The sequence below is a fragment of the Ictalurus furcatus genome, chromosome 1, assembly GCF_023375685.1.
Source record: "Ictalurus furcatus strain D&B chromosome 1, Billie_1.0, whole genome shotgun sequence".
NCBI lineage: Eukaryota > Metazoa > Chordata > Actinopteri > Siluriformes > Ictaluridae > Ictalurus > Ictalurus furcatus.
Window position 1 is genome coordinate 1,344,237 of NC_071255.1, and position 27,637 is coordinate 1,371,873.

Below are 27,637 nucleotides of genomic sequence, written 5' to 3' on the forward strand. Positions count from 1 at the left end.
ATCCATCCATCAGTCCGTCCATCCACCCACCCCTCCATGCATCTATCCGTCCATTCGTCGGGGGTTCAGGCCCCAGCACTGCCAAGCTGCCACTGTTGGGCCCTTGAGCAAGGCTCCTAACCCTCTCTGCTCCAGGGGGCGCTGTATCATGGCTGACCCTGCGCTCTGACCCCAACTTCCTAACATGCTGGGGTATGCGAAATAAAGAATTTCACTGTGCTGTAATGTATGTGTGATAAATAAAGACTCGTTATCATGATCTATCCAACTATCCATCCATCCATCTATCCATCCATCCATCCATCCATCAGTCCATCTATCTGACTCTCCCTGATGTTGCTTATTGACAAAGTATGTACTTTAGCCCTTCAACCAATCTGGCAACCCGGGCCATTCAAATCTATGCATTTACATGTAAAGATCAGCCAATTCTGATTATCTGACTGAACTTAATCCAGTCTGGCAACCCTGATCACTTCATGTGTCTTCATCCGTTAATCTCCGAGTCGTTCTGCACTTTCCAGTCTGATCGTGATGTAAAATACACCTGGAGGGAAAATCTTAACATGGCAACCACTACAATACACTGTACTGTAGGCACTGGTTCCGTCACTGAATAACACATTACTGTATTTTTAAAACGAGTAAAATAAATGTGTAAGATTAGTTCGTCATACTCAAGTACATTTTTTAAAGAGAATAATGTGCTTTGTTACTTTCTGTACTTTTGTTTGTTTAAAAAAAAAAAAGTATTTATGTATTTTTATTTTGTGATCGAATCCCATATTGAGTTTATAGTGTGCTACTATTAATAATAATAATAATAATAATAATAGTAATCAGGTAGTTAAATGATTTTTAAAAATCTAGTAAAATGTGAAAAGATAAATTCGCAAAAAGAGAAAAAAAAACAATATAATTTGTTTGTAGAAATGTGAATATAAACACAGAGGAAGTCATTTCAGTTTATTGAATACGACTGATCACTGTGGATTAACAAAAAGTGAATAAATAATAAATAAAAGGGTAAGAAAAAAAGAATACAATTATAATTTTGTTCCTTGCCATTTTTACATTTAATTTAATTTGAAATGAAATAAATAAATAAAGCTTCACCACTTATTTTCACTGAGCGCGTACCCGAAGACGAAATCAGCACGGCTGCTAACACGTAACTGATTTAATTATTAGTTTTCAATTAATTTAATGTTCAGATGCATCTTAATGTTCGACTCTTTGAAGTATTAAATTACAAAAGTTATAAAATATAAATGAAACAAAGCCAAAGAATGTTAAACCACTGAAATGAAGATAAAAATGAGAAGATAAATCCCAGAACAGGGGCAGTATTCGCAGTTGAACGTTTTAATCATCACCCGTTTACGTTAGAGAAATGCTCAGTTCATAGTAAAATCAATAATATAAGCGTGAAGCCTCATGAATATGCAAATGTGGTGAAATGCTGAACTTTTGATGTGAATAAAACGCTGAGTAACTGCTTTTGTTTTGAACCTGTATTCAATGAAAAATATTTCTTTCTTTTTTTAATGGTTAGCTTTCGGTTGTTACTGATATTTTAATGATTTTTTATTTGGATGATTCATTTGAATATCACTGGAGTTAATTTTATTTATTTATTTATTTTTGTTTGTTTGTTTACCTTCTCTCCCTGGTTCCTGCTGCTGTTCATCCACTACAGCTTTGCTAATTTCCACTAGCGTGTGTAATTGTAACTGTAATAATAATCCTCCACTAACGGCTAAACTAACGGAGACGCTGTAATTAAATCCGAGAGAGAAACTTTATCCAGCAATTCCACACAAGGTGTGACGTGTGAAATCACATTTCTGATCCACGTCACCTCCGTAATCCGCTCTTCTGCGTGCGTGTGTGTGTGTGTGCGTGTGTATGCGTGTACGTGTACGGGACGTGAGTAACGAGACGATTGTGCAGCAGGCAGGAGACACAATGCCCACACACACATACACACGTAATTACAGCGAGCCGGAGAAGCCAGCTGCGCCGCCGAATCAACTTTACACTGCAATAACACAAGCTTGTTTAGCATCGCAACAATTTATATGGAAATGTGCTTTAATGGCTTCAGCTGTGGGGAGAGAGAGGAGCGAGGGGGGGGGGAGAGAGAGAGAGGAGAGAGAGGGGGGGGGAGAGAGGAGCGAGGGGGGGAGAGAGAGAGAGGGGGGGAGAGAGAGAGGAGCGAGGGGGGGAGAGGAGAGAGTGAGAGGGGGAGAGAGAGAGAAGCAGATTTGCATATTGGTAAGGTTTGTTTTCTCAGTATTTTGGGATTTAAGATCAGCAGAGCTGAGAGAAGTTAAAATATTCATCAGCTTATTCATAAGAGACGTTTTATTCCTCCGCCGCACTGAACCAGCTCAACCTCTCCACTCCTCTTTCTGTTCTCCAGTCTTCATTTTCATTTTCCAATTTATTAAACTGTTTCATTTCGACTTTTTTGGTTCTATTTTATTTTTGTTTGTTTGTTTACGCTTGCTTGCTTGGAAGGGTACACTAATTTTTTTCATGTGTTTATGTGGCGTGTATATTGAGTAGAAAGTGTGTGGTTTGGGACACGCCCACATGATGGTGTTTGTTTCCTATATAGTAACTTGTGAGTGTGTGGTTTGGGACACGCCCACATGATGGTGTTTGTTTCCTATATAGTAACTTGTGAGTGTGTGGTTTGGGACACGCCCACATGATGGTGTTTATGTGGCCTGTATAGTGACTTGAGAGTGTGTGGTTTGGGACACGCCCACATGATGGTGTTTATGTGGCCTGTATAGTGACTTGAGAGTGTGTGGTTTGGAACACGCCCACATGATGGTGTTTATGTGGCCTGTATAGTGACTTGAGAGTGTGTGGTTTGGGACACGCCCACATGATGGTGTTTATGTGGCCTGTATAGTGACTTGAGAGTGTGTGGTTTGGGACACAGCCCACATGATGGTGTTTATGTGGCCTGTATAGTGACCAGTGAGTGTGTGGTTTGGGACACGCCCACATGATGGTGTTTATGTGGCCTGTATAGTGACTTGAGAGTGTGTGGTTTGGGACACACCCACATGATGGTGTTTATGTGGCCTGTATAGTGACCAGTGAGTGTGTGGTTTGGGACACGCCCACATGATGGTGTTTATGTGGCCTGTATAGTGACCAGTGAGTGTGTGGTTTGGGACACACACACATGATGGTGTTTATGTGGCCTGTATAGTGACTTGAGAGTGTGTGGTTTGGGACACGCCCACATGATGGTGTTTATGTGGCCTGTATAGTGACCAGTGAGTGTGTGGTTTGGGACACGCCCACATGATGGTGTTTATGTGGCCTGTATAGTGACTTGAGCGTGTGTGGTTTGGGACACGCCCACATGATGGTGTTTATGTGGCCTGTATAGTGTGTGAATATGTTCAGTGTTTGTATGATCTTGATTGTCAATGCTGCGTAGTAAAATTTTGGAAAGACACTAAGCAAGTGTATCTTCATCACACACACACACACACACACACCCCTACCTTCAAACGCAACCTTCAGTTGAACTGAGCATAAATAATCGTTGATCAGCCGTCCTCCAGGCTTGGAGTGAACCTGCATATTCAGAAGCTTGCGTGTTAGTCAGCGAGCCGTAAGCCATGAACACACACTGAGGAGATGTGCAGAGCTTCTGGCCATGTTCTCCATGTTCCAGAGGAGCAGGGGGTCCAGGAGGAGCCTGCAAGGCGCTAATCTGTAGTCCAGCTTTGGGGAAAAGCCCGTCCTTTCATCCTGCGCTCTTCTCCTCGCCTGAAGGAACACTAAATCCTCCGCGGCGAGATGAAAAGCCGGCTAGACAGAAGAATCTAAACCCTTGACCTCGCCTGCTTCGTCGTCTTCCTCGCTCAGGCTAAAGTATACAGTGAGGAGTCGACTCTCTCCATCTCCTGATCCCTAAACTGTTGTTTTAAAGTTTGTCTCTCCGAGAGCAGGACTTTGTTGTTAGAAGGTGGCTCCACTTTTCTCGAGGAACGTCTCTGGAGAATGCTCAGAACAGGACGGAACCTGCGAAGGGATGAGTGTTTATTTGCTTTTTCTGTTGCGTTCACCTACTCTTATCCGTCATCAGTCGCAGCGGCCTGAGAGAACCTTTCACACCACCTTCTCCTAGACTGCCTCGTTTTTCTGGAAGATATCTCAACCCCAGCCAAAGCTCGGCCATTTTGAAATGTGTTTACGGCAGAAGATAAAAATATCACACGAGAACTTTATTCCGTTCCGTAATGTCGTTTGAGATCATCTTCTTCATTCAACAATTACACCGGTGGAATTCTGGCCTCTGATTGGTCACAAGGCGGTGATGAATTCTCTCACCGCCGCGGGTCTGAGAGAGAGTCTGGTGAGGGAACGACGAAAGCGAGAACAGGAACTAACTTGTTTCACAAAATATTGAAATGGAACTCTAAAGGGGAACAAGTACAACGTCGCTCTTTAATAAATAATTCATCATTGTAACCGTTAGCAGATTGCTGTGGTGTGAGAGCTATGAAATACTTGGGAGCGTGCGGTTCTAGGAGAGTAATCAGCGCTGTGGTGGTGTATGGTGGTTAGTCCAGGACGCTGTAGAGGAAAGGTTGCTGTGTGAAATGGTAACTTTTCCAATAAAGCAGAATTCTGTGTAATTTCTCTTTATATTTCATTTTTGGCCGTCTTAAGTAGCAGAAATTTCCGTCCATGCCCAGTTCTAAGAACTTTTATTTACACTTTATTATTTTATTTTTTTCTCGAACTGGCTCTCAGACAGAGCAGGAAGGATGCTAATGCTGCGTTATGAAATCTTTTCATAATATTATCTTGGATTTTGGTAATAAAGGGAAAAGTCATTTTTGGCAAAAACCAAAAAAAAAAAAAGTCTGACATTCACGTTTTTAAGAATGAGAACTCGGACGCCTTTGTGGAGATTCTCACCTTTCAGCCCAGATGTGTGTATATACTTAGTGTCTCTCTCTCTCCCTCTCTCTCTCTCTCTCCCCTCTCTCACTCCCCTCTCTCTCCCCCTCACACCCCTCTCTCACTCTCATCTCTCTCTTCTCTCCCTCTCCCCATCCCCCCTCTCCCCTCTCTCTCCCTCTCTCTCCCCTTCCCTCTCTCTCTCCCCTCCCCTCTCTCTCTCCCCTCCTCTCTCTCTCCCCCATCTCTCTCTCTCCCCTCCTCTCTCTCTCTCCCTCTCCCCCCTCCCCCCCCCTCTCTCTCTCTCTCCCCTCTCTCTCTCCCCTCCTCTCGCTCTCTCTCTCTCCCCTGCTATCTCTCTCTCTCTCTCTCTCTCTCTCGTGTAATTGTAGCCATACAGGATGTGTTAAAATGTCTCGGAGTCTCAGATCGCTGGCTGATTTATGGACCAAGCTGGAAAAATGAGCTGTGTTGAGCTAGGCTGTGGAGGAAACTGTAAAACATTGTGCTAACACTGTAAAGGCTTGTGTTAAAAGGTGTGTGTGTGTGTGTGTGTGTGTGTGTGTGTGTGTGTGTGAATGCATACCCTTAGGCCCTTCTGACTTTTACTTTACTATCATTTTGAAGTGAACCTCTGTATTTATGTCTAACACATTACACAAGGAAATTTGGTACTAATCTCGATCGAGTGACGTGAAGTTCTTCGACACGTTAATAAACTACATTTGTAGCTTATTGTTTCTGGATAATACGTTAGCAGGATATCATAGCGCTCAACGTCATATTATTGAGAAATCCAACATGCAGTTAGCGGAGACGTTGGTGCAGACATTGGACTGCAGCGTCCCAGAATGCAGTTATGATGCAGCTATACAATGCAGTTATGCCAGAGACTCAGCTCGGCTAGTTAGATATCTACGAGATGACGAGCACGGTGGCGTCGATGTTGGGATTAGCATGAAAGTTGAAGCTTTTATTACAAAATAACGACCCTGATGTTCTTGAAGATGAATGGGTGACTTTGATTATATCATTTCATGGTGCAGTTTGCAAGGCACCGCGTTGTCTTCCTCAGGGTGAGCATAAGACGTGGTGAGGTTGTTGTGATCACGGCAAGTGGCGCAAATAAAGTTCAGGACTATAAGAATCTGCGACAGTAGAGAAGATTTAGTGCAAACTCGGACATGGTGTACCAGGTCGGGAGTACAGCACCTAGTTGGGATTGAATGGAAGTGGAAGAAGGTGGATTTTACCTGGATTACAGGTAAGAACCTTAAAACGGGCTTGATATCAGAGACGAGAAAACTGTACTGCTGGACATCACTTTACCGTATTGTCCCCTAGAAAACGTTCTCAGGAATACGGCCATTCTCTGACCCAATCAGTGATCTGTACTGTTTCTGACTCCACCTACATTCCCCCTCTTTGGCTCACGCAGTACCTGGTCAAGAACAGTAACCAAATTTGAATAACCGGGCTGGGATTTAAAGCGTACAACGCTCCGGTCACTTACACAGAAGAACTGATTTCTTAGTTGAGATTTCTTCACTGCTGCTTCCATTAGGATATCTGCGATCGAGCTGTTTCTGGGCCAAAGTCTGTTTGTAATACCGACAGATTGCGTCGTCATGGTGTGTACATGTACACACAGATGGAAACCAGAATTAAGGCGAGACACAAGACTGCGTTCATGCGCCAAGTCTTTTGTCTTAACGATGCAAAAAAAAGGTTTCGCTGTCAGAATGCGTCGGGGGAAACTAAACTTCACCCTCATTCGTGGATACAAAGAGGCCTGAAGTGCCAGAAATAAGAAATATTCGTAGAGGAGGTCTGGGGAAGACTTGTGATCTTTCTTTTTTTAATTTTGAGAACGAAAGCCATCAAAGGATACTGTAAAAACAGATGCATGCGTTCTGAAAGAAAACAGCGGCTGCGGTCGGGCCGAGAAAAAAAAAGAGAGAGAGAGAAGGCTAAACAGGCTTTGTTTCTTTTAAAGGAACATCCCCTCTAATCCTGCCAGGATGGGATGGAAATGATAGAGAGAGAGACAGAAAGAGAACAAACACTGTAGCCGTTTGGAGAAAAGAAGGGAGTGAAAGAGCATGTAAAGGAGGGGAGTTATTGGCGAGCTTGGGGCTTGCAGAGACACGGACCAGACGTGGCAACACGCCAAGGCCTTCCTGAGTGATCTACAGCAATAGATTTAGTACATATACACACTCGCACAAATAAAGTCTGATGAGTCAGAAGTGGCCAGAGTTCTCGTCAGGCAAAGAGGAGGTTGTGTGAGGATTTCGCTTTCCACGCAGCAGATCCTCGGACAGTTCTTCCTCGTGTTCTGAGGATTTAAATCGTGACGGTTGCACACAATTCTGTGTTCTCATTGGTCAGAAGTAGTGCAGCTTCAAACCACACGTTTTAATACGGTATGGTTTCTGTAGTAACAGCTAGGGCTGGGCGATATGGCGAAAATATCGTATCACGATACTTGAGGACTTTCTACGATACACGATATATAATTTAGCTAACAAGCCGTCCGCAAAACGGTAGCAAAACAAACAAAAAAACTAAACGTTAAACTGTCTTTGATGTTTGTTTTTTTATTTCGACAAATCAACAGCATCCGTTTCAGTACTGTTTAATTTGTAATTATTAAAAACGTTCAAAAATAATACATCACCGTACCAACGATGTCTCAGAAAAGTGTATCGTGTAATCGTTTATCACTAGATCGATGCTACATCGATATAATCGCCCCGCCCTCATAACAGGTCGTCCACGTGGACTCTTGAGCAGAACTGTTTGTTTAAACTTTACGGAAGGAGTCTCCAGTGTCAGTTATGTGTAAAAAGTCCGGAGATGAAGCTGTAACTTTTAAGATGTCCGTCATCTTCAGGACGGAGGAGTTTTACGCGTTGCGTTTCCTCTGTAACTTCCAGAATAAATCACATCGCCCCTCTCGTGTCTCATTCCTTAAACAGTGTACGGAATACAGCTGTAGAACTATTCTCCTTCCCCGAGGCCTACAGGCCACGCTCTGGGGTCTGGAAAGTTGGCTCGGCGTTCAGTATATGATTGATAGTAACGGTTGCCTCATAGTGCATCACTTTATACCGTTTTTCTCACTCAGCGGACTGATGATGTAAGGCTGTTTTTAGTAATGATAGATCTGGCGAGTTGTTTAGGAGTCTGGGAAATGTTAACCTGACTGATTAATCTATTCATCTTGGGAAGCGGTAGCTGTTTATGTTCTTGCTGTTAGTACAGAAATGGTTTGGCTGGAACAAACATCTGAACATCCGCCCTCCCGGACTTCTTCCGAGTCTTCTCGTTTGAATCTGGTTATCTGCGTCGCTTTTAAATCAGAGCCGCGAATGGAGGTACTCTTAAACCGTCTTGCTCAGCTCAGTCACTGAAGAAAAGCCTCGCCCCGCAGGCTTCGTCCGCAGACGCACCGGCGAAGTTTTCCCCTTAAAGCCCCGTCGCAGGAGGAGCGGGGATGAAATGGCTAATTGTCAGCTTTGAGAAGCCGTGTCCCTGGGTCACGTCAATAACCAATCAAAGAATGGAAAGTTCCCCTGCACGAGGAAGATCTTCAAGCCCTTGGAGTCAGCACAGGTTAGCGCCCCTGCTGTTAGCAGCCAGCGCCGAAGCTTGAGCCTGTCTTAGTCCGGGCCGGATTCGCCGAGCCGTCAGGGCTGTCCTTTGTACGTTCTCCGAGATATCAAACGTGCAGCGAAATGTCAGTTGCAGACTCACCAATTATCGGCGGATTAGGGGATTAAATTAACGAGTTTAGACGACAGCTTTGCCGTCGCCAAGATAATCTCCTTACGTTAGTCCGGGGAAGATGACTAGTGCATTCGGCGAGGGAGAGAGGCGAAGAGATTCTGATTATTCCTCTAGAAAGGATTCGTCTTAGTGCGAGGGGGAATTCACCCCGCGGGCGCCTGATAGCGCGGTGAAGGCACAGGAAACGAGAGAGGAGATCAGCTCGGAAAAAGGAAAAGCAGGGGAATATACTTTCACTCCATCCTTTCGACCCCCCGTCTCCCCCCCCGGCAGAAACGTCTTCTGTTCCCCAAAGCGAGCTCTGAAGCAGTTAATCCTTTTATCAGGCGAGTCTCCGCCGTGCCGAGCCCATCATTTCTGCATCTGCCTCCGTTGTTAGGCCCTCTTGCTTCTCGCTTTAGCCTTCGACTTTGATGGTTTCCGACTCTTTATTAGCGTTCGCGTGCTCCTGATGTGGCCTGATGGGGTCAAGGGAAAATGTAGGACACCGCTGTCGTATGTTCTCTTATCACGGCGGGGGGATGTCCTCGGGTTTACTTAGATCAGATTTGCTATTCTAATGTAATACGCTTCTCATTATACGCCACGACAAGTGTAAAAATAAATAAATATATAAACAATACATGTGCTTCATTTCCAAAGCTTAAAATCAAAGTCACTTTCAGCTCTTCAGAAGCCCATGGGTGTTGGGAATCATTTCCATTTTTTGCTAAGACTTGTCTCGATTTGAGACGGAGCTTCGGTGTGGTTCTGGTGTTCCATCGTCACCTGTGGGTTCGCTGCCGATGGGATACCACAACGTATTTCTTTAGCGTTTATAGGTCTCGAAGGCCGATCGTTCTGCCTAAAACGTTAGCATTTTTTCGCTAGTACACTTGGACCAAAGCCCCTTCCGTCTTCAGGACACGTAGAATATTTGAATAATTTCCGATCCAGATCTGTCATGTGCCGTCTGTCGTCCCGATGCTCTGGGAGCGAAGTGTAAGGATCTAAGAGAGCCCCGGAATAGAGGAAAGCCTCGCCTTGTGATCGTGAGGAAGCTGTAACATCTCATCTCAGATCCACTCGGTTCCTGTCGTCCTTCCCCACAGAGCGACGTTTGAGAAGCGTTTCCTGACACGGTCGTGGAAAATGCACCTCGTGCGGTACGGATGGACCGGCTCGGGTGTACGATAAAAACATTTTCACCACGGCGCTGTGGGATTCTGCTTTCTGATTGGTCAGAAAGGTGTGGATTAGTTGTCGAGAACAGCAGCGCAGGTTTTTTTATGTATATATATATATTAATGCGTCCGTTCTGATACGTTTTCGTTGCTATAGTGACAGCTCGTTCACAGGGACTCGTACGGCAGAGTTTTCTGTAAGGAGACGTGTTTTATTTAACACTTATGGAAGGAGTCTCCAGTTTCAGTGCTTTTGTAGCAGTTCGAGTTAAAGCTGTAGCTTTGTTTTTGTTTGTTTGTTTGTTTGTTTGTTTTGACTTTCGTAACGTTAAGTGTAACTGTAAAACAGCACAAGTAAGGAGTTAATAGATGTAAAAATCGTCGTCGTTGGTAAATCACTGTTGTATACGGAGAATAAAACGCTTCAGGACGTGTGAGGGACGTGTCGGCGTCTTGGCTGCAGTAAATAAATGAATACTATTTACTCTGATTTTCTTAACCGTATTTAGACATAAATATTGGATGTTGGTTTGTAACCATAGTAACCACTCCTTATCATGACATCCTCTGTACAGACCGTACTGGTGTCTCACGCCCTTATCTTCCTCGCTTCGTTTTTCTCTCCGCGTCCACGCCGTCCTCATTTCCTGTCCGTGTTTGATGGATTAGATTCCTCTGTCCAGGCAGGAGATATGGAATTAATTATGCAAAGCAAGTTGAACAAGTTCAAGCAAAAGACCCCGGGGCGGGTGCGGGGGAGGAGGAGTAGGAGGAGGAGGAGGAGGGGTCGATGAATATTCAAATGGCCGAGGCATATTTAGGACACCGATTTGCATGTCTTTAGTGCGAGTCGTAGCAGGTTTTGTGCGCCAGCGAGCCACTCGGCGGAGAAAACGCAGACGCCAGCACTATGGCGTAAAAGAGGCGGAGTTACTGCTACCACCGTGTTTTCCAGTGACAGTACGCCACGAAGCGTTTTATTCCCCTTACACAACAGCAGCTTGCCAAATCAGGATCCAGAATTCAGCAGTGACGTGGCCCTGTAAACGCCGCCGGTGTCGGTGCGGTGGTGTTTGCTAGCGAGCGTCGCGTCTCGGACGGCCCGGTCATGACGGAGAGAGAGAATAAAAGAGCGTGAGGAAGCAGGTAGTGAGTGTGGCGGATGTTTCGGGCACTAAAGTGACGTTAAGTTCCCCTGTGGAGGAAGAAAAGAGAGAGAGAGATAGAGAGGAGGAATGTGTGCTCATGTAGCAGAATAATCGGAGTGTAGAGACCTTTTGGTCCTCATATGTGCACCGTATCACCTGATGATGTAAAAACATATAAAAGCTCTGTTACAACGTGTGTGTGTGTGTGTGTGTGTGTGTGTGTGTGTGTGTTTAGCCCCTTATGAGGACCAAAAGATCCTCACAAGCACCGTTTTTTGTTCACAAAATAAAATAAAGTAGGAGAAGATCTGGGGTCCGGTCCGGTCCAGTTTGGGTGTAGAATTAATTAGCTCCAGTTTTCATGACATCACTGGAAGGTCCTCATAAAGCTAGAAAAACCAGCGTGTGTGTTTTTTCCAGGTGCGTTATTAGATAGACAGTGTGACTCGAAACGAAAAGGCGTTATTGCTGTGCCAGAGGCCCTCTTTAATACACACACACACACACACACACACGCACACGCACACACACGCATGGAGGGCTGGGTAATTGTTATTCAGCTGCTAGTAATGAGATGAGGTGCCCAGTGGTGAGGGACTCGAGTGCTGCCGCTCTTTTGTTATGCTAATTACACACTGTTAGAGATGGACCTCTGTCTGTCTCACTCTCTCTGCCTGTCTGTCTCTGTGCTTTTCCATTCTCTCTGTCTGTCTGTCTGTCTGTCTGTCTGTCTTCTCCCCCTTAAGTGTCTCTGTTTAAGTCTCTCTCTGCACTTTCTCTCTGTCTCTCACCCTGTCTGGCACTATTTCTCTTTTCTGACTCTCCTTCTGTTTCTCTCTTTGTCTTGCTCTCTCTCCGTCTTCTGTCTCTTATGTTTCTGTCTGTCTGACTCGATCTCTTACATTTCTCTCTGTCTGTCTGACTCTCTTCTGTCTCTTACACTTGTCTGTCTGTCTGACTCTCTCTTCTGTCTCTTGCGCTTCTGTCTGTCTGTCTGTCTGACTCTCTTCTGTCTCTTGCGCTTCTGTCTGTCTGTCTGTCTGTCTGTCTGACCCTCTTCTGTCTCTTGCGCTTCTGTCTGTCTGTCTGTCTGTCTGTCTGACTCTCTTCTGTCTTTTGTGCTTCTGTCTGTCTGACTCCCTCTTCTGTCTCTTGCGCTTCTGTCTGTCTGACTCCCTCTTCTGTCTGTCTATCTGTCTGACTCTCTCTTCTGTCTGTCTATCTGTCTGACTCTCTCGTGTGTCTGTCTATCTGACTCTCTCTTCTGTCTCTTGTGCTTCTCTCTGTCTGTCTGTCTGACTCCCTCTTCTGTCTGTCTGTCTGTCTGACTCCCTCTTCTGTCTGTCTGTCTGTCTGACTCCCTCTTCTGTCTGTCTGTCTGACTCCCTCTTCTGTCTGTCTGTCTGTCTGACTCTCTCTTCTGTCTCTTGCGCTTCTGTCTGTCTGTCTGACTCCCTCTTCTGTCAGTCTGTCTGTCTGACTCTCTCTTCTGTCTGTCTGTCTGTCTGACTCCCTCTTCTGTCTGTCTGTCTGTCTGACTCCCTCTTCTGTCTGTCTGTCTGTCTGACTCCCTCTTCTGTCTGTCTGTCTGTCTGACTCTCTCTTCTGTCTGTCTGTCTGTCTGACTCCCTCTTCTGTCTGTCTGTCTGTCTGACTCCCTCTTCTGTCTGTCTGTCTGTCTGACTCCCTCTTCTGTCTGTCTGTCTGTCTGACTCCCTCTTCTGTCTGTCTGTCTGTCTGACTCCCTCTTCTGTCTGTCTGTCTGTCTGACTCTCTCTTCTGTCTCCTGCGCTTTTTATTGTTTCAGGAATGGAATTGTCTACAACCCGAGCAGAGCCTGAAGGCGAAACTTGGCAACGTATCCACGTATAAATCTGTAAATCTGCCGAAAAAAAAGATTTTTTTGTGAAATATAACACATTAAAAAATGCCCCCTTTGTTTTTTTCTTCCTTTTATCAAAGATCCTGTACAAAATAGATCGTCACTTCTCCAACTCTCCCCCTGTACCTAGTGCTCTGAAAACCAATTAAACACAAACAAAGCGCCTAAAACTGTAAATAAGCGTTCTCTAAATTTCTTCTTCTTCCTTCAGAAACTCCGGCGTTCTCACCGGTTTGGAGGTCGGGGAACGTTAAAATGGATTTTTGCCCCACTCAGAGATCCGATTTCTTCCGAACTTCCAGGTTCTCACGCGGGTTTGGTCAGAATTGTTCTAAATTTGAATGTAAAGTGGGCGGGGCTAATGTCCAACAGATATTTTTGAAAAATCTAAACTGTTACACGGACTCTACTACTGCTAACACTGTGCTATAACAGTGACGGGATATAAATATATAAATATATATAAATATATATATATATCTAATGCACTCGCAGCGTTTATTTATTTATTTATTTCAAGTTTAGTGGTAATTTGTGATCATTTTGCTAGGATTTACGTTGCAGAACCCTTTAAAAGGCTTCATTTTCACTTGGCATCATTCAGGGAACACACACACACACACACACACACACACACACACACACACACACACACACTCTGAACGACACACTCCTCATTTGAAATTCAAGTGGTCGCGCACCTCCGAGTGTATTTGCGGTGCATTAATGGTAATTGCCGCCAACTTTCCAAGCCGGGGTTTCAGAAAGCGCTATTTAGTGCACTTCCCGTCGTAATATCGCCGTAATTGCGACATCGCTTTTGTCCAAAAAAGCTGCAGTGCGAGTTAAAAATAAAAGTCTGAGGCACAGGTGTGTGTTTACTTCGCACGCCGGTGTTACGTTTCTGTAATCGGCGGCGGTTTTTTACGTCTTCAGAGGCCCGGGCTTCGTCTCTAAAGCTCTGAATCCGCGGTCTGTCCGTCGTACTAACGTGTCCTTCGGGCGCGAATGCGAGACGTGGCTGTAAAAACGACACGTGAGACGACGTGCCCCGCAGCCGGCGAGTGTTTTATATTTTCCCCTTTCTGACTACATCAAAGCGGAGCGTCTGATGTATTTACAGCACCTGCTGCTGTTTTCATTACACACCTACTTCAGGAATTCTTCAAGCAGAGACCGGAGTCACCGTTTATTGTGTTAATCCGACACGCAGCGGTGGGATTATCCTGATATTTCCCCTGTATTCCCAGTATTCTTATATCCGAATACTTATTTTTACACGAACCACAGATACACACAGATTTTGTCCCATATTCCCAATATGGAAATGTCCACATTATTCTGTATATTCTTCCCATCATTCCCAGTAGACGCTGTTTTTCGTCCTGTTCCCAATACCCCATTGATTCCCCATTTTCCTCTTATTCACAACCGTGTCCGGTATTCCCCATATTGTCCATTTTCTATTCTTAATTCTTCCCAGTATCCAGCGTCTTCCACGTTTTCATCTTCATAATCTTCAGTTTTCCAATGTTCCCAATAGTTAATCTCCCCAATACTCCCAATTCCCAAAATCACACACAGTTCCCATCGTACACATATTCTTACAGTTCCCAATATTCCCAATGCTCAGTTTTTCTCTTATTCCCAACATAACCCTCAGGTTTTCCTATATTCCTAAAATCCCAGATTTTCCAGTTATTCCTCCGCCTCATTTTCCCATATTCCGGACATTAACAGTATTTCCCTTTGCCCATAGTTGCCGTCTTCTTCCTTTTCCCCGTATTCCCAACGTCTCACGTATTCCTAATTTTCCTCTAATTTTGCTTGAATAAGCTTACATTTTTTTCCCTGATATTCCCAATATCCCACTGTATTCCGTATATCCCATTTCACCCACCTCATTTCCCAGTTTTCCCATTTGTGCCATAATGAATAATAATATTCCTAATTTTTCCCTGATATTGCTCAGTCCCCTTTCTTCCCATATTCTTCCCGTTCCTGTTCATTTCCCCAGTATTCCTAACAGGATCAGTGTTCTCCGTGCTCCCTGTAAATGAAATGTTCACTGTCAGGTTTCGCTTCCTTTTGTTCCCTGAGCTCGAGTGCTGGCTCTGGATCTCCGGATTTGTTGGACCAGGATTGTTGGACATTCTTTGTTTAATAATAATAATAATAATAATAATAATAATAATAATAAATTGTCCGTGTGACATGGCGATAGAAAAGACTGTTAGATTTTTCCTTTATCTACTTTCACCTTGAAATGATTCAATAATCACACATTTAGTGCATTGGCACATTATTCATTTATTTTTTTTTGCCATGGCACAACAGATTTGCATTTGTGGCACAGTAAAGCACTGTAACACACACACACACACACACTCACACACACACACACACTCACACACTCCTGAAACCTAATGGACCACTAACAATACTGAATTTAGTTGCCATGCCAACCCATTTTGCCTTTGCGTGTAACTGGCGCTGTTAATTGGCTCGTCAGTGAGGACATAATGTTTTGATTGCATGAAAAACACTCCGAGTTTACTGAACTCTCGTTTCCTGCGTGCTTTTCTTTCTTTCTTTCTTTCTTTCACTTTTTTTACCTTTACAAGTGCGAGTAATCAGAGCGGCGTCAGTCTGGACATGTTATTCCTGTCCACTTATTTTTAAATTAACACTTCTTAATGACGTGAGACTCTCTCTCTCTCTACCTCTCTCTCTACCTCTCTCTCTCTCTACCTCTCTCTCTACCTCTCTCTCTCTCTCTCTCTCTCTCTCTCTCTCTACCTCTCTCTCTCTCTCTCTCTCTCTCTCTCCCTCTCTCTACCTCTCTCTCTCTCTCTCTCTCTACCTCTCTCTCTACCTCTCTCTCTCTCTCTCTCTCTCTCTCTCTACCTCTCTCTCTACCTCTCTCTCTCTCTCTCTCTCTCTACCTCTCTCTCTACCTCTCTCTCTCTCTCTCTCTCTCTCTCTCCCTCTCTCTACCTCTCTCTCTCTCTCTCTCTCTCTCTCTACCTCTCTCTCTACCTCTCTCTCTCTCTCTCTCTCTCTCTCTCTCTCTCTGTCTCTCTCTCTCTACCTCTCTCTCTCTCTGTCTCTCTCTCTTTCACTCTGTCTTTCTCTCTCTCACTCTGCTTCTCTCTCTCTCTACCTCCTCTCTCTCTCTCTCTCCTCTCTCTCTCTCCTCTCTCTCTCTCCTCTCTCACTCCTCTCTCCCCTCTCTCTCTCTCTCTCTCCTCTCTCCCCTCTCTCTCTCTCTCTCTCTCTCTCCTCTCTCTCTCCTCTCTCTCTCTCCTCTCTCTCTCCTCTCTCCCCTCTCTCTCTCTCTCTGCCTCCTCTCTCTCTACCCCCCTCTCTCTCTCTCTCTCTCTCTCTCTCTCTACCTCCTCTCTCTCTACCCCCCCCCTCTCTACCTCCTCTCTCTCTCTCTCTACCTCCTCTCTCTCTACCCCCCTCTCTCTCTCTCTACCTCCTCTCTCTCTCTCTCTCTCTACCTCCTCTCTCTCTACCCCCTCTCTCTCTCTACCTCCTCTCTCTCTACCCCCCTCTCTCTCTCTACCTCTCTCTCTCTCTCTTCTCTCTCTCCTCTCTCACTCCCCTCTCTCTCTACCTCCTCTCTCTCTCTCCCCTCTCTCTCCCCTCTCTCTCTACCTCCTCTCTCTCCCCCTCTCTCTTCCACTCACCCCTCACACCCCTCTCTCTCTCCCTCTCACTCACCCCTCACACCCCTCTCTCTCTCTCCTCTCTCTCCCCTCTCTCTCTCCTCTCTCTCTCCCCTCTCTCACTCCTCTCTCCCCTCTCTCTCTCTCTCTCTGCCGTTAAGGAATAAAAACAGCTTCGACCTTGCCCCTGAATGCCACTTCTCCTTTCCCCCGATAAAGAGCGTGTTTGTCAGTAATAAGCAGGCGGCCGCAGTTGAACGGAGGCCAGGTGGATCAGAGACGCTGGAAATGCATCAGCATCAGCTCGGTTAAATCGAGCCGTTCAGGATGGACGCGGATACGACACGTACACACAGGGAACCCAATCGCGATCCGAGTTTATTGTGCCCGTTTCTGACCGAATCCGTTACTGATGTCGGCGTTCTTCCCGTCAGTCCGTGGTCCGTGGTCCGGGACATGCTGCTTGTCTGGAGTTAGCGTTGGTTCAGTCTTGGACAGGATCTGCCAAGCTAATGTAGCTAACAAGTAACGAAATCATGTAGAACCTGGATGTCTAGTGGATCAGAAATAATGAACCGAAATGTTTTTCTATAAATAGATAAAAATGACTATAAAGAGCGATAAACAGTCAAAATAATAAAGAAACCAAATCAGTGTTTCATTATGTTTCTCAATTTTCCACATCCTTCCCAGATTCACGTTCCACACACATTCCCCGTGTTTCCCAAGTTCCCTTTGTTTGTCCCATATTCCCAGTATTTCCCCGTAGTCCGCTTTTACCCCATACCCAACATCTCGTATAATTCCGATATTCCCCATAGCTTCCCATATTCTTCGTTATTTTCCCACGTATTCCCTGCATTCCTCGTATTCTTGTTGTTGTTTCTTCTCCGTGTTACCGGCGTCCCCGCATTCTTCATTCTTTTCCCGATATCCCTCATGTCTCACGACGTGAAAAGTATTCTTTGGCTTCGTGTGGATTTGTGTTCTTTTTCCTTCTAGGTAGCGCTGCATCTGGATCAAGATTCCTGTCAGTTCTTGATTTCAAAAAGATCCACGTCTTGAAATCCCGTGTTTTAACCGCATCCGTGTCCTGTATCTCCAGCATAACCGAGCCTCCCGGATGCGATGATTATTTATCATTTCTATAACGACGGCCGTTTGCGTTATTCACCAGGTGTGTGTGTGTGTGTGTGTGTGTGTGTGTTTCGTGGCAGGTTGGAGAGAGGCAGAGTGTGTTAGTCACCGAGGAGTCGTTTGACGCTCAGTACTACGTCGCCCACAACAAATTCTACGAGCAGGTAAGATGATTCGTCACGAGGACGATGTGGAATGTTTTCGAAACACCTGAGCAGCAGTTCGCAATCCAAAACCCGCTAGCGTGGATTTTTAGCGGAATCGCCCTGGGAGCATTTTTACGAATTCCCCATGACGTCCAGTTAATATTGCAAATGCCCGTTGTGCGTTCGGGGGGTTTCCATGACTACGAGTTTCTATCCTGTGCAGTGGTGTATTATCGTTTAGCCTCGTTTCACCTCCTAGTACGTAACGGACTGTAATGGAGATTAGCGTAATGGTTTCCATCAAATTCCTCTGAAGGTTTGCGTTGAATTCTTTCCAGAATTTCCTCCAGAACCCATTAAGAACATTACAGCTACCATTACAGTCCACTAGAAACACGTTCAAACCTTTGGAAATTCTACAAAGCATCATGGGGAGAAATGTTATTTCCAGAAAGGTGTTTTTTTTTTTTTTTAAATATTCTGATCAATTACCGCACAGCGCGATTGAATTCTGAGCTCTGATTGGTTGATTAATTTTGCATAACGCGCACGTTGTAATCCGTTATCGTTTCTATAGTAACGGCTCATTCACAGGGACTCGTACGGCGATCGGTCCACGTCAGAAGGTGCGTTTTCCAAAAAAAAATTTTTTAAAGTTGATATCATGTTGACGTTTAACATTTCCGGAAGGAGTCTCCAGTGTCAGAGGTAAAAAATAAATAAATAAATAAATAAATGTTAACACTTCAACGAGAAAAACATACAAAGTCCATCCAAACTGAAGAATAGAGACGGTTAACATTGTGACTTCAGGCGGGGGCGGGGGCGGGGGGGGGGGTCAGACAGTAAAACACACACACACACACACACACACACACACACACACACACACCTGTCTGATCTCCACACACTGCTGTGGGGGGTTTAGGGTTTGTGTAAACATGTGTACATTACACTCGTGTGTTAAATCATCTTTCTTTCCACCCGTAGAGAGAGAAAGCGCGAGATCGTAGCCCGAGGACGCGAGAGCGGGACGCGAGAGCGGGGGCGTGTCGCCGATCGCTCCTTTTAAACACCACTTCAAACTTCAAACGTGACGGCTGACGCGCGGCTAAACGGATTTATTTGAAGACGTCTGAAAGGGAGTTTTTGCGGGGCCGCGTGTGAAGCGCTGTGCAGCAGAGCTCAGCGTTTTCACTTTAATCCGTCTTTAAAAACACCGCAGAGCAAGAACGCGTCTCAAGGCTGACCGAGTGTTTGAACATTTAAGAGCTTTAGATGTAAATTATTTACGGACTTGTGAGGAAAGTTCGGCTCGTCTAGGAGTGTGATTAAAACAACACACACACACACACACACACATACACACACACACACACACACCTGGGCGCTCTGGGGCGAGTCACTGACGCTGTACTGAACGTGATCGTATGATTACGCTCTGTGGTTTGATCTGAAATGAGACGTGTTCCTCTCACACGGAGGATCGTGGATTAGTCCTCACTGTGCTTTCACTCCTAACTTCTGTTCCAGGAACAGTCTCATCCATGAACAACTCGACGCCGCAGTTTTTATCCACTTATTGTTGCAGTTAACGTTGTGGAATGTCTGAAGCACGTTCATTCCTGTTCTCGCTTACGTTATCACACCTCCATCACCTGCACCCCCCCCTCTGTCTCTCTCTCTCTCTCTCTCTCTCTCTGTCTCTCTCTCTCTCTCTGTCTCTCTCTCTTTCTCTGTCTCTCTCTCTGTCTCTCTCTCTTTCTCTCTCTCTCTCACTCTGTTTCTCTCTCTTTCTCTCTTTCTCTCTCTGTCTCTCTCTCTCACTCTGTCTCTCTCTCTCTGTCTCTCTCTTTTTCTGTCTCTCTCTCTCTCACTCTCTTTCTCTCTGTTTCTCTTGCTGTGTTTCTCTCTCTCTCTCTCTCTGTTTCTCTCTCTCTCTCTCTCTCTGTTTGTCTCTCTCTCTCTTTCTCTTTCTCTCTCTCTGTCTCTCTTTCTCTCTCTCTCTCTGTTTCTCTCTCTGTCTCTCTCTCTTTCTCTGTCTCTCTCTTTCTCTGTCTCTCTCTCTTTCTGTCTCTCTCTCACTCTGTCTCTCTCTTTCTCTGTCTCTCTCTCTTTCTGTCTCTCTCTCTTTCTCTCTCTCTCTTTCACTCTGTTTCTCTCTCTTTCTCTCTCTGTCTCTCTCTCTCACTCTGTCTCTCTCTCTCTGTCTCTCTCTTTTTCTGTCTCTCTCTCTCTCTCACTCTCTTTCTCTCTGTTTCTCTTGCTGTGTTTCTCTCTCTCTCTCTCTGTTTCTCTCTCTCTCTCTCTCTCTCTCTGTTTGTCTCTCTCTCTCTTTCTCTTTCTCTCTCTCTGTCTCTCTTTCTCTCTCTCTCTCTGTTTCTCTCTCTGTCTCTCTCTCTTTCTCTGTCTCTCTCTCTTTCTCTCTGTCTCTCTCTTTCTCTGTCTCTCTCTCTTTCTGTCTCTCTCTCACTCTGTCTCTCTCTTTCTCTGTCTCTCTCTCTTTCTGTCTCTCTCTCTTTCTCTCTCTCTCTTTCACTCTGTTTCTCTCTCTTTCTCTCTGTCTCTCTCTCTTTCTCTCTCTGTCTCTCTCTCTCTCACTCTGTCTCTCTCTCTCTGTCTCTCTCTTTTTCTGTCTCTCACTCTCTTTCTCTCTGTTTCTCTTGCTGTGTTTCTCTCTCTCTCTGTTTCTCTCTCTCTCTTTCTCTTTCTCTCTCTCTGTCTCTCTTTCTCTCTCTCTCTCTCTCTCTCTCTCTCTCTCTCTCTCTCTCACTGTTTCTCTCTCTCTCTCTCTGTCTCTCTCTCTCTCGATTAACAAGACAACAGAACGTCAGGTCTGGTTAGAGGAAAAGAAACCCAGCCGGTGGTCTGCTCTGGAACATGACTCATAGCTCAAGGTTTTGTGGCGAGTTCGAGTCCCAGCAGAAAATCCCACATAAAAGGAAGAGAACCTCAGCGCTTAACTGTTACGGAACCGAAATAAAGCATCTGCGAGCGAAGAGATGGGAACGCGGGATGTAAAGATGACGTTCGGATCCTTCACGTCTATAAAAATCCCTTTCGCGTCACAGAGACCGGGTCGTGGTGTCGCTGGCTTCTGTAGTGGTTCTGAGGGAAGTCCCTGCCTCTGAGGAACGCCTCTCCGTCGTCTTCGTGGTCAGTCACGTCCTTCGGACTCTGGAGAACGGAGCGGGTTTGAGCGCCGGGGTCACGTCCCAGAAGGCGTCCCTGATTAAACGCCTTCCTCCAATCGATGGCTGTCGAGATGGGGTTTTTCGTTAGCTCCTATAACGGAGCGATCGATGGCGTGACCTCGGTGACCCGACGAGCCGCACGGCCTCCCTTCGTCCCTCTGTTTATCCGGAGAAAGAGTCCAGCGTACGCAGTCTCTGGAATGCTGGACTGTGTGAGCCTGACTGCACGTTTTTACCGTTGTCCTGAAAGGTGCAATAGTTGTTTTTTCTTTTGTTCATAATGTAATAATATAAATATATATTCTGAGGGCATGACTTTGTATACATGGGAGGGAATTGGGGGCGGGGTCAAGGAGTTAAAAAAAAACAGTTCCAATGTTGTTGAACTTCACCTGTTTAACCAGTCGAGACCTAGAAACCTTCTGTACGGTACTTTGACGTTTCCACGGTAACGGTATTGTGTCTGGGGGCAGTTCTATCACGGTGCTGTTGAAGACTTGAATCTGATTGGTCAGAAGGTGTTGATTAATTTTCTGCAGTGGTGCAGCTGATGGTCACAGGTTTATATTAATGCGTAACGGTATACAGTGTAACCTTTATGGAAGGAGTCTCCAGTGTCAGCGCTTGGGGCTGGTGAGGGAACGCCCGGTTCTAGCCGCTGTAGTGTAAGTGAGAACAGGAATCCGCTTGTTTCTCAGACATTCAGCAACATAAAATGCCAGAAGCTTGTATTCTAATCAAATTTAAAACATCCTCAGGAGTTCCTCAGGAGTTCCTCAGGAGTTCTTCAGGAGTTCCTCAGGAGTTCTTCAGGAGTTCCTCAGGAGTTCCTCAGGAGTTCCTCAGGAGTTCTTCAGGAGTTCCTCAGGAATTCTTCAAGAGTTCCTCAGGAGTTCCTCAGGAGTTCCTCAGGAATTCTTCAAGAGTTCCTCAGGAGTTCCTCAGGAGTTCCTCAGGAGTTCTTCAGGAGTTCCTCAGACATTTCTAAAGCGGTTCTACTGAGAAAACTTTTCTAAAAGCCAATCAGAACTCTTAAATGGAATTTTATTCGTTTCATTTTTTTTTTATTAACCGATTTATTTAGATATTTATGTGTACACACTGTATAAAACCCTGCTCCCTTGTGTAGCTAAATTCAAACATCAAGCACCTTTGTGCCAGTTTTTTTTTTTAAAAGCTTTCGTAGTCTTCATTCATAAGCCTCCTGAATAAGCGCTGAATTCTTTCAGAGAAAAGAGTTTTATGGTCTTCAGAGCTGAACGTTTTCATGTTTACTGTGTGGCTTTAACGGCTGTTTTTGAGCTTGAGAATGTAGACGTGAGGAACAGATAAAGAGACGAGTGTTTGCGTTTGAAGAAGGCTGTCCTGCTTTTATTGAACGTTATTGATTCAGCCTGGCTCGTATCACTCTGGGCGTGTGGAGATCAATGACGCTTTAGTTCTGCTGGACGCGCTGGAGCTGGGAAAGAATGTGTGGAGCCTGAAGCTCTGAATAGCTGAACACTCACTAAGACTCAGAGTTGAAGGTTTTTCCTTAGATACACTGAGTGCCGTGAATTCAACACCGCTACGCACACACACGCACACACACACACACTGGTGAGGTTTTTTTCCATCTACCTGTGTGTGTGTGTGTGTGTCTTGGATCGGTGTGTTTGGACACTTGTTACAGTAGATGGGTTGGATGGATGAGTGGGTCAGATTTGATGGGTTGGATGGATGGGTGGATAGATGGGAAGGATGGCTGTCTGTGTGGGTGCGTTGGGTAGATGGGTTGATGGATGGATGGATGGGTTGGTCAGATGGGTAGGTGGGTGGGATGGATGGATGGATGTGTAGGTGGGTCGGATGGATGGATGGATGGATGGATGGATGTGTAGGTGGGTGGGATGGATAGATGGATGGATGGATGTGTAGGTGGGTCGGATGGATGGATGGATGGATGGATGGATGGATGTGTAGGTGGGTGGGATGGATAGATGGATGGATGGATGTGTAGGTGGGTGGGATGGATGGATGGATGGATGGATGGATGTGTAGGTGGGTGGGATGGATGGATGGATGGAGGGATGGATGGATGGATGGACGTGTAGGTGTGTGGGATGGATGGATGGACGGATGGATGAATTCGGTTTATAAGACGGATGGATTGGCTGATTGTAACGGTGTGATGTGTAGTTCCTCCACATGGCAGTCCATCTGTGGACTAAAATCTTCCCATCTTGTCCCTGTGCAGGTTCTGGTTCCCAAAAAGCCGGAGTTCAAGGGAAAGATGATGGAGGTGGAGATCTTCGAGGCGGGGAAGCACTTCCTGCGAGGTCGCCCGGTGGAGGAGTCCACAGCCATCACGCCCTCCATCAGCCAGCCGCTGGAGAAGGGAGAAATATCCGGCCTCATCCAGGTCAGTGTGTCGTCTGATCTACGGTCAGCTTTTCATTCGTTATCTACATTACTACAACACACACACACACACACACACACACACACACACTCTCCCTGGTTTGTAGTGAACTAGATCTCATTTCAGCTTTTATTTCACTCTTCTTTTCCACTCCATTACTCTCTCCATAAAACCCCGACACACTCGTCTCAGCGTTCCCTCGCTCATATCACTTCTTCCTCTCTTCCAAAAGAAAGAAAGGAAAGGCTAACGGTTGAGACGGGACTCTTTCTCTCTTCTTCTGTGCTGGTGATGATGATCGTTTAATTCTTCCATCAGTCAGACGCCTCTCAGGGGAAATAAAAGTTAACGCGATTCAAACTATACTCTGTACACGCTCTCCAAAATCCGACCAATCAGCAGCTGTCTCTCCTCGTCTGTCTGTTCAGGAAGCTCCGCCTCTCGCACTGGCATTCAGGTGTGTGTTTTGTGATAGCTGGAGGTTTGGACTAAGTTTGGAAGGATTAGGATTAGCACTAAACTCGAGGATTAAGCTTTTAGTTTAAGATGACATTTCTGAGGGGTTTGGGCTCGTCTCATTAATTTGAGACAGGTTTAGGATTAAGATTAAGTTTGCGGTTCAGATTTAGAGTTTGTTTTTTTAAAGAGTTCTTGGTGTAGTATTAGGATGATATTTAAGTGGTTTAGGATTAAGATCAAATACATGAGAGGCTTAGATTAAGAGAAACCTTGAGGTTTAGGGATTAAACATCTTTTGGGATTAGGGTTCCATTGGAGAGGTTTGGGATTAGGATTAAAATTGTGAGACTTTAGAGTTAGTATTAAATCTGCTGTGATTTAGTGTTAGGATTAAAGCTCTTTTTAATGAAAGGTTCCGAGTTGAGATTCAACTCGGGAGGGGTAAGGATTAAAGCTGTGAGAGGTTCAGGATTAAATGCGGAAGACATTTAAAGTTAGGATCAGTCTATAGGTTTAGAGATGTAACGTCAATGTTAGACTTGTGATTTAGGTTTAGGATTAAACTTGAGGCTTGCATTTGGGATTGGATGTACAGGTTAGGATTGGGATTAAATTTGAGGTTTAGTACTGGGATAAAAATGTGGCTAAGATTAAACTTGAGGTTTCGAATTAGATTTGAGGTTCACGATATTTGGAATGAACTTGAGGTTTAGGTTTACATTTGAACTTTAGCATTAGGATTCAATTTGAGGTTTTGGTTTAGCGTTACGCTTGAGGTTTAGGATTGGGATTAAATTTGATGGATTTAGTTTTAGATATAATTAAATCTTAGGTTTAGGATTGAACTTGAGGTTTAGGCTTGGGATTAAACTTGAGGTTTAGTATCGGGGTTCAGAATGAAATTTGAGGTTTAAGATTTGGATTAAGCTGGGTTTAGGATTGGGATTAAAGATAGGGGTTAGAACGCAAGCTTTGATGAACCGGCTAACTTTCGAGACGTTGACTGAAGTCGCAGGTGTGAAGTTAGGAATAAACGCAAGAATTATCGCTGACCGCTGGAGGTTAAACACCACTCCTCTTTCGCTTCCTCCCTTCTGAGGGAATAAAGGAAGGGAAGACGGGCGCGCAGGGCGTAAAAGCTGTAAAAGCCGAGTGCTAGCGTGAGGTGGAGAAATTAGCGATGTTCTCTGAGTGATGCTGCTCGTATGTGAGGAGTCTCTCTGACACGGCCGGCCATAAAAGCTGATGAAGTGTGAAATTAAAATGTGTATCACATTCTGGTGCATCATTCGATGTCCCCACTGTGTGTGTGTGTGTGTGTGTGTGTGTGTGTGTGTGTGTGTGTCCCGAAAAATAACACACAAGCTATAGATAAGCCATCGGAATGAAAAATAGTGCCAGTTAAGTCAGCCATGTAATTCCCAAATCACTCATGTGATCCTGTCTCTCTCTCTCACACACACACACACACACACACACACGATACACCGATGATGAGTTCGGCCTAATGCAATCGTTCTGTTACAAAAAGTCAGTAATGATTGGAAAAAAATGCTAAACTGGCTACCAATGACTGGAAGCCGGTAGCCACCAGTTAGCACGAGTCCATGTGCGCAATGATGAATCAGTCACTGAATCGGCTAAACAAATCTTTATGAATCACGACTCGGATGAATCGTGAGGCTTGGTGAGTCACAAGTCTTCTTATGAATCATATGAATCCCACGAGGCTTTATCAGTCAGGTATTATCTTTATTATTATTTATTTAATTATCTGAATAACGGGTGTCTGTGAATCATGAGGCTATGAATCGTATGAATCACTTGAGTCTTTATGCGTCACGTAACTCTTTATGAATCGTTCAGTATGAATTGCGCTAAGTCGGGTTTATATTTATGAATCTCAAGTCGATGAATCACACAAGTCTTTATCGGTCATACTCTGAATCATATGAATCCTAAATATTAGTGAATCACTTTCATAGTCTGCAGCTATCAGAAAGATTCATGAGTCTATTTGAGGGGGGTTTTTTTGGTAAAGATAAAATCGGATGCTAAAACAGCGTGATTAGAAAAAGATTCTAGATCGGCTCGGAGACGCATGGCCTTGTGGGAGAGGCTCGGGGTCGATCAGGAACTCGCTCCTCTGTGTGAGGTTCTGCGGCAGGTTTGAGATGCAAACATTGGAAATCGGGGGTGTGTTTGCGAAGCGTCTAAACAAACCGCAGAGTGATAAGACTGTGTGTGTGTGTGTGTGTGTGTGAGAGAGAGAGAGATATAGATTTTTTTCTCTCTCGTCTCCTGACCTCAGGTGTCACCGTTTACTTTCCCCCAGCGCATCGGTTTGTTTATTTATGAATGTATTTATTCCTGCTCACGCTTAATTAGAGGTGTTAATTGCATGTTAATTGACGGGTCAGCGAGGACTAATTGGCTCTCCCTGAAGACAGCTACAGTGTTGTCGCGTTCGTTTATTTATTATTTTTTTCTGGTTTCCATGCAAATTCTCCTTAATGAACCGAGGACGCTTTTTATTTTTTCTTTAATAAGCCTGTAGAGACGTGTCCGTCACCGGGCAGGGTCCGAGCTGAGGGCTATTTTACGCAGAAAACATTTTTAAAAAGCGTCGATCAGTCGCAAATACAATCAACAAATAAACGCGAGTCAAGGAATAAATGGATAAATACATTTCCCAATTTCCAGATTCCTGTATACCTGCGATTCCTTATGGACGTTCATCAGAACCGCTCCTCTAACACACTGTCAAGCTTCTCTCATAAGTTTAGTGGGAAGATCTGAACGCTGTCATTACAGTGAACGTTACTCAGTGCAAAACCGTTCCAGGTTAGATACCAGCCTGAGAGACAGAGAGAGACCTAGGATCAGAGAAAAACAGAGAGAGAGAGAGACAGAGACAAAGAGACAGAGACAAAGATGGAGAGAGAGACATCTAGAGATGGAGAAAAAACAGAGAGAGAGAGAGACAGGGAGAGCGAGAGAGACCAAGACAGAGACATAGAGAGAGAGACGGAGGTGGAGAGAGAGACACCTAGAGACAGGGAGAGAGAGACACGGAGACATGGAGAGAGAGACATCTAGAGATGGAGAAAAACAGAGAGAGAGAGAGACAGAGATGGAGAAAAACAGAGAGAGAGAGACAGGGAGAGCGAGAGAGACCAAGACAGAGACATGGAGAGAGAGACACCTAGAGACAGGGAGAGAGAGACAGAGATCTGAATCTTTCTGTGTGTGTGTGTGTACACATTCCTAAGGCTTTTCCCTGGCTGACCCGACTCGACCCGTCCCGCCCCCCGTCCCGCCCCCCGTCCCGCCCTCGCTCCAAAACACAATAGCATCACTCTCAGTACACGCGCTGAAAAAGTGTCCTCCTTTACTCTGTCCTGTTCTTACACCTGGAACAGGGGAGCGCTTAACTACACCTCTCCGTGTGTGTGTGTGTGTGTGTGCGCGTGTGTGTGTGTTCCACTTGTGTTTCAGTTCCTTTGCATCATCGGCGTGGTGTCCCTCTCGCCCAGGCAGCCGCACGCACGGCTAATCCGCACCGCAGGGGATCTCGCGGCGCTCAGTATCGGCGCTCTCCTGCGTTTACATCTAATACCCTGTCACCCGCTTCCCAAAAATATAACAACCAGCAAACACACAGCCGTCCACGCAACTCTTACAGTCTGTTGCTTTGAGG

The 27,637-nt window shown here is 45.2% G+C and overlaps 1 protein-coding gene across 1 annotated transcript in view; it reads left to right on the forward strand.

Annotated features, from left to right (window-relative positions):
- The window catches only part of cdkal1 (CDK5 regulatory subunit associated protein 1-like 1), a 207,273-nt gene that overhangs the window by 175,018 nt on the left and 4,618 nt on the right, over positions 1-27,637 (forward strand). Inside the window, exons 13-14 of the mRNA XM_053647308.1 lie at positions 17,818-17,901; positions 23,314-23,478. Coding sequence (XP_053503283.1) covers positions 17,818-17,901; positions 23,314-23,478 — 249 coding nt within the window. The remainder of the gene's footprint in view (positions 1-17,817; positions 17,902-23,313; positions 23,479-27,637) is intronic.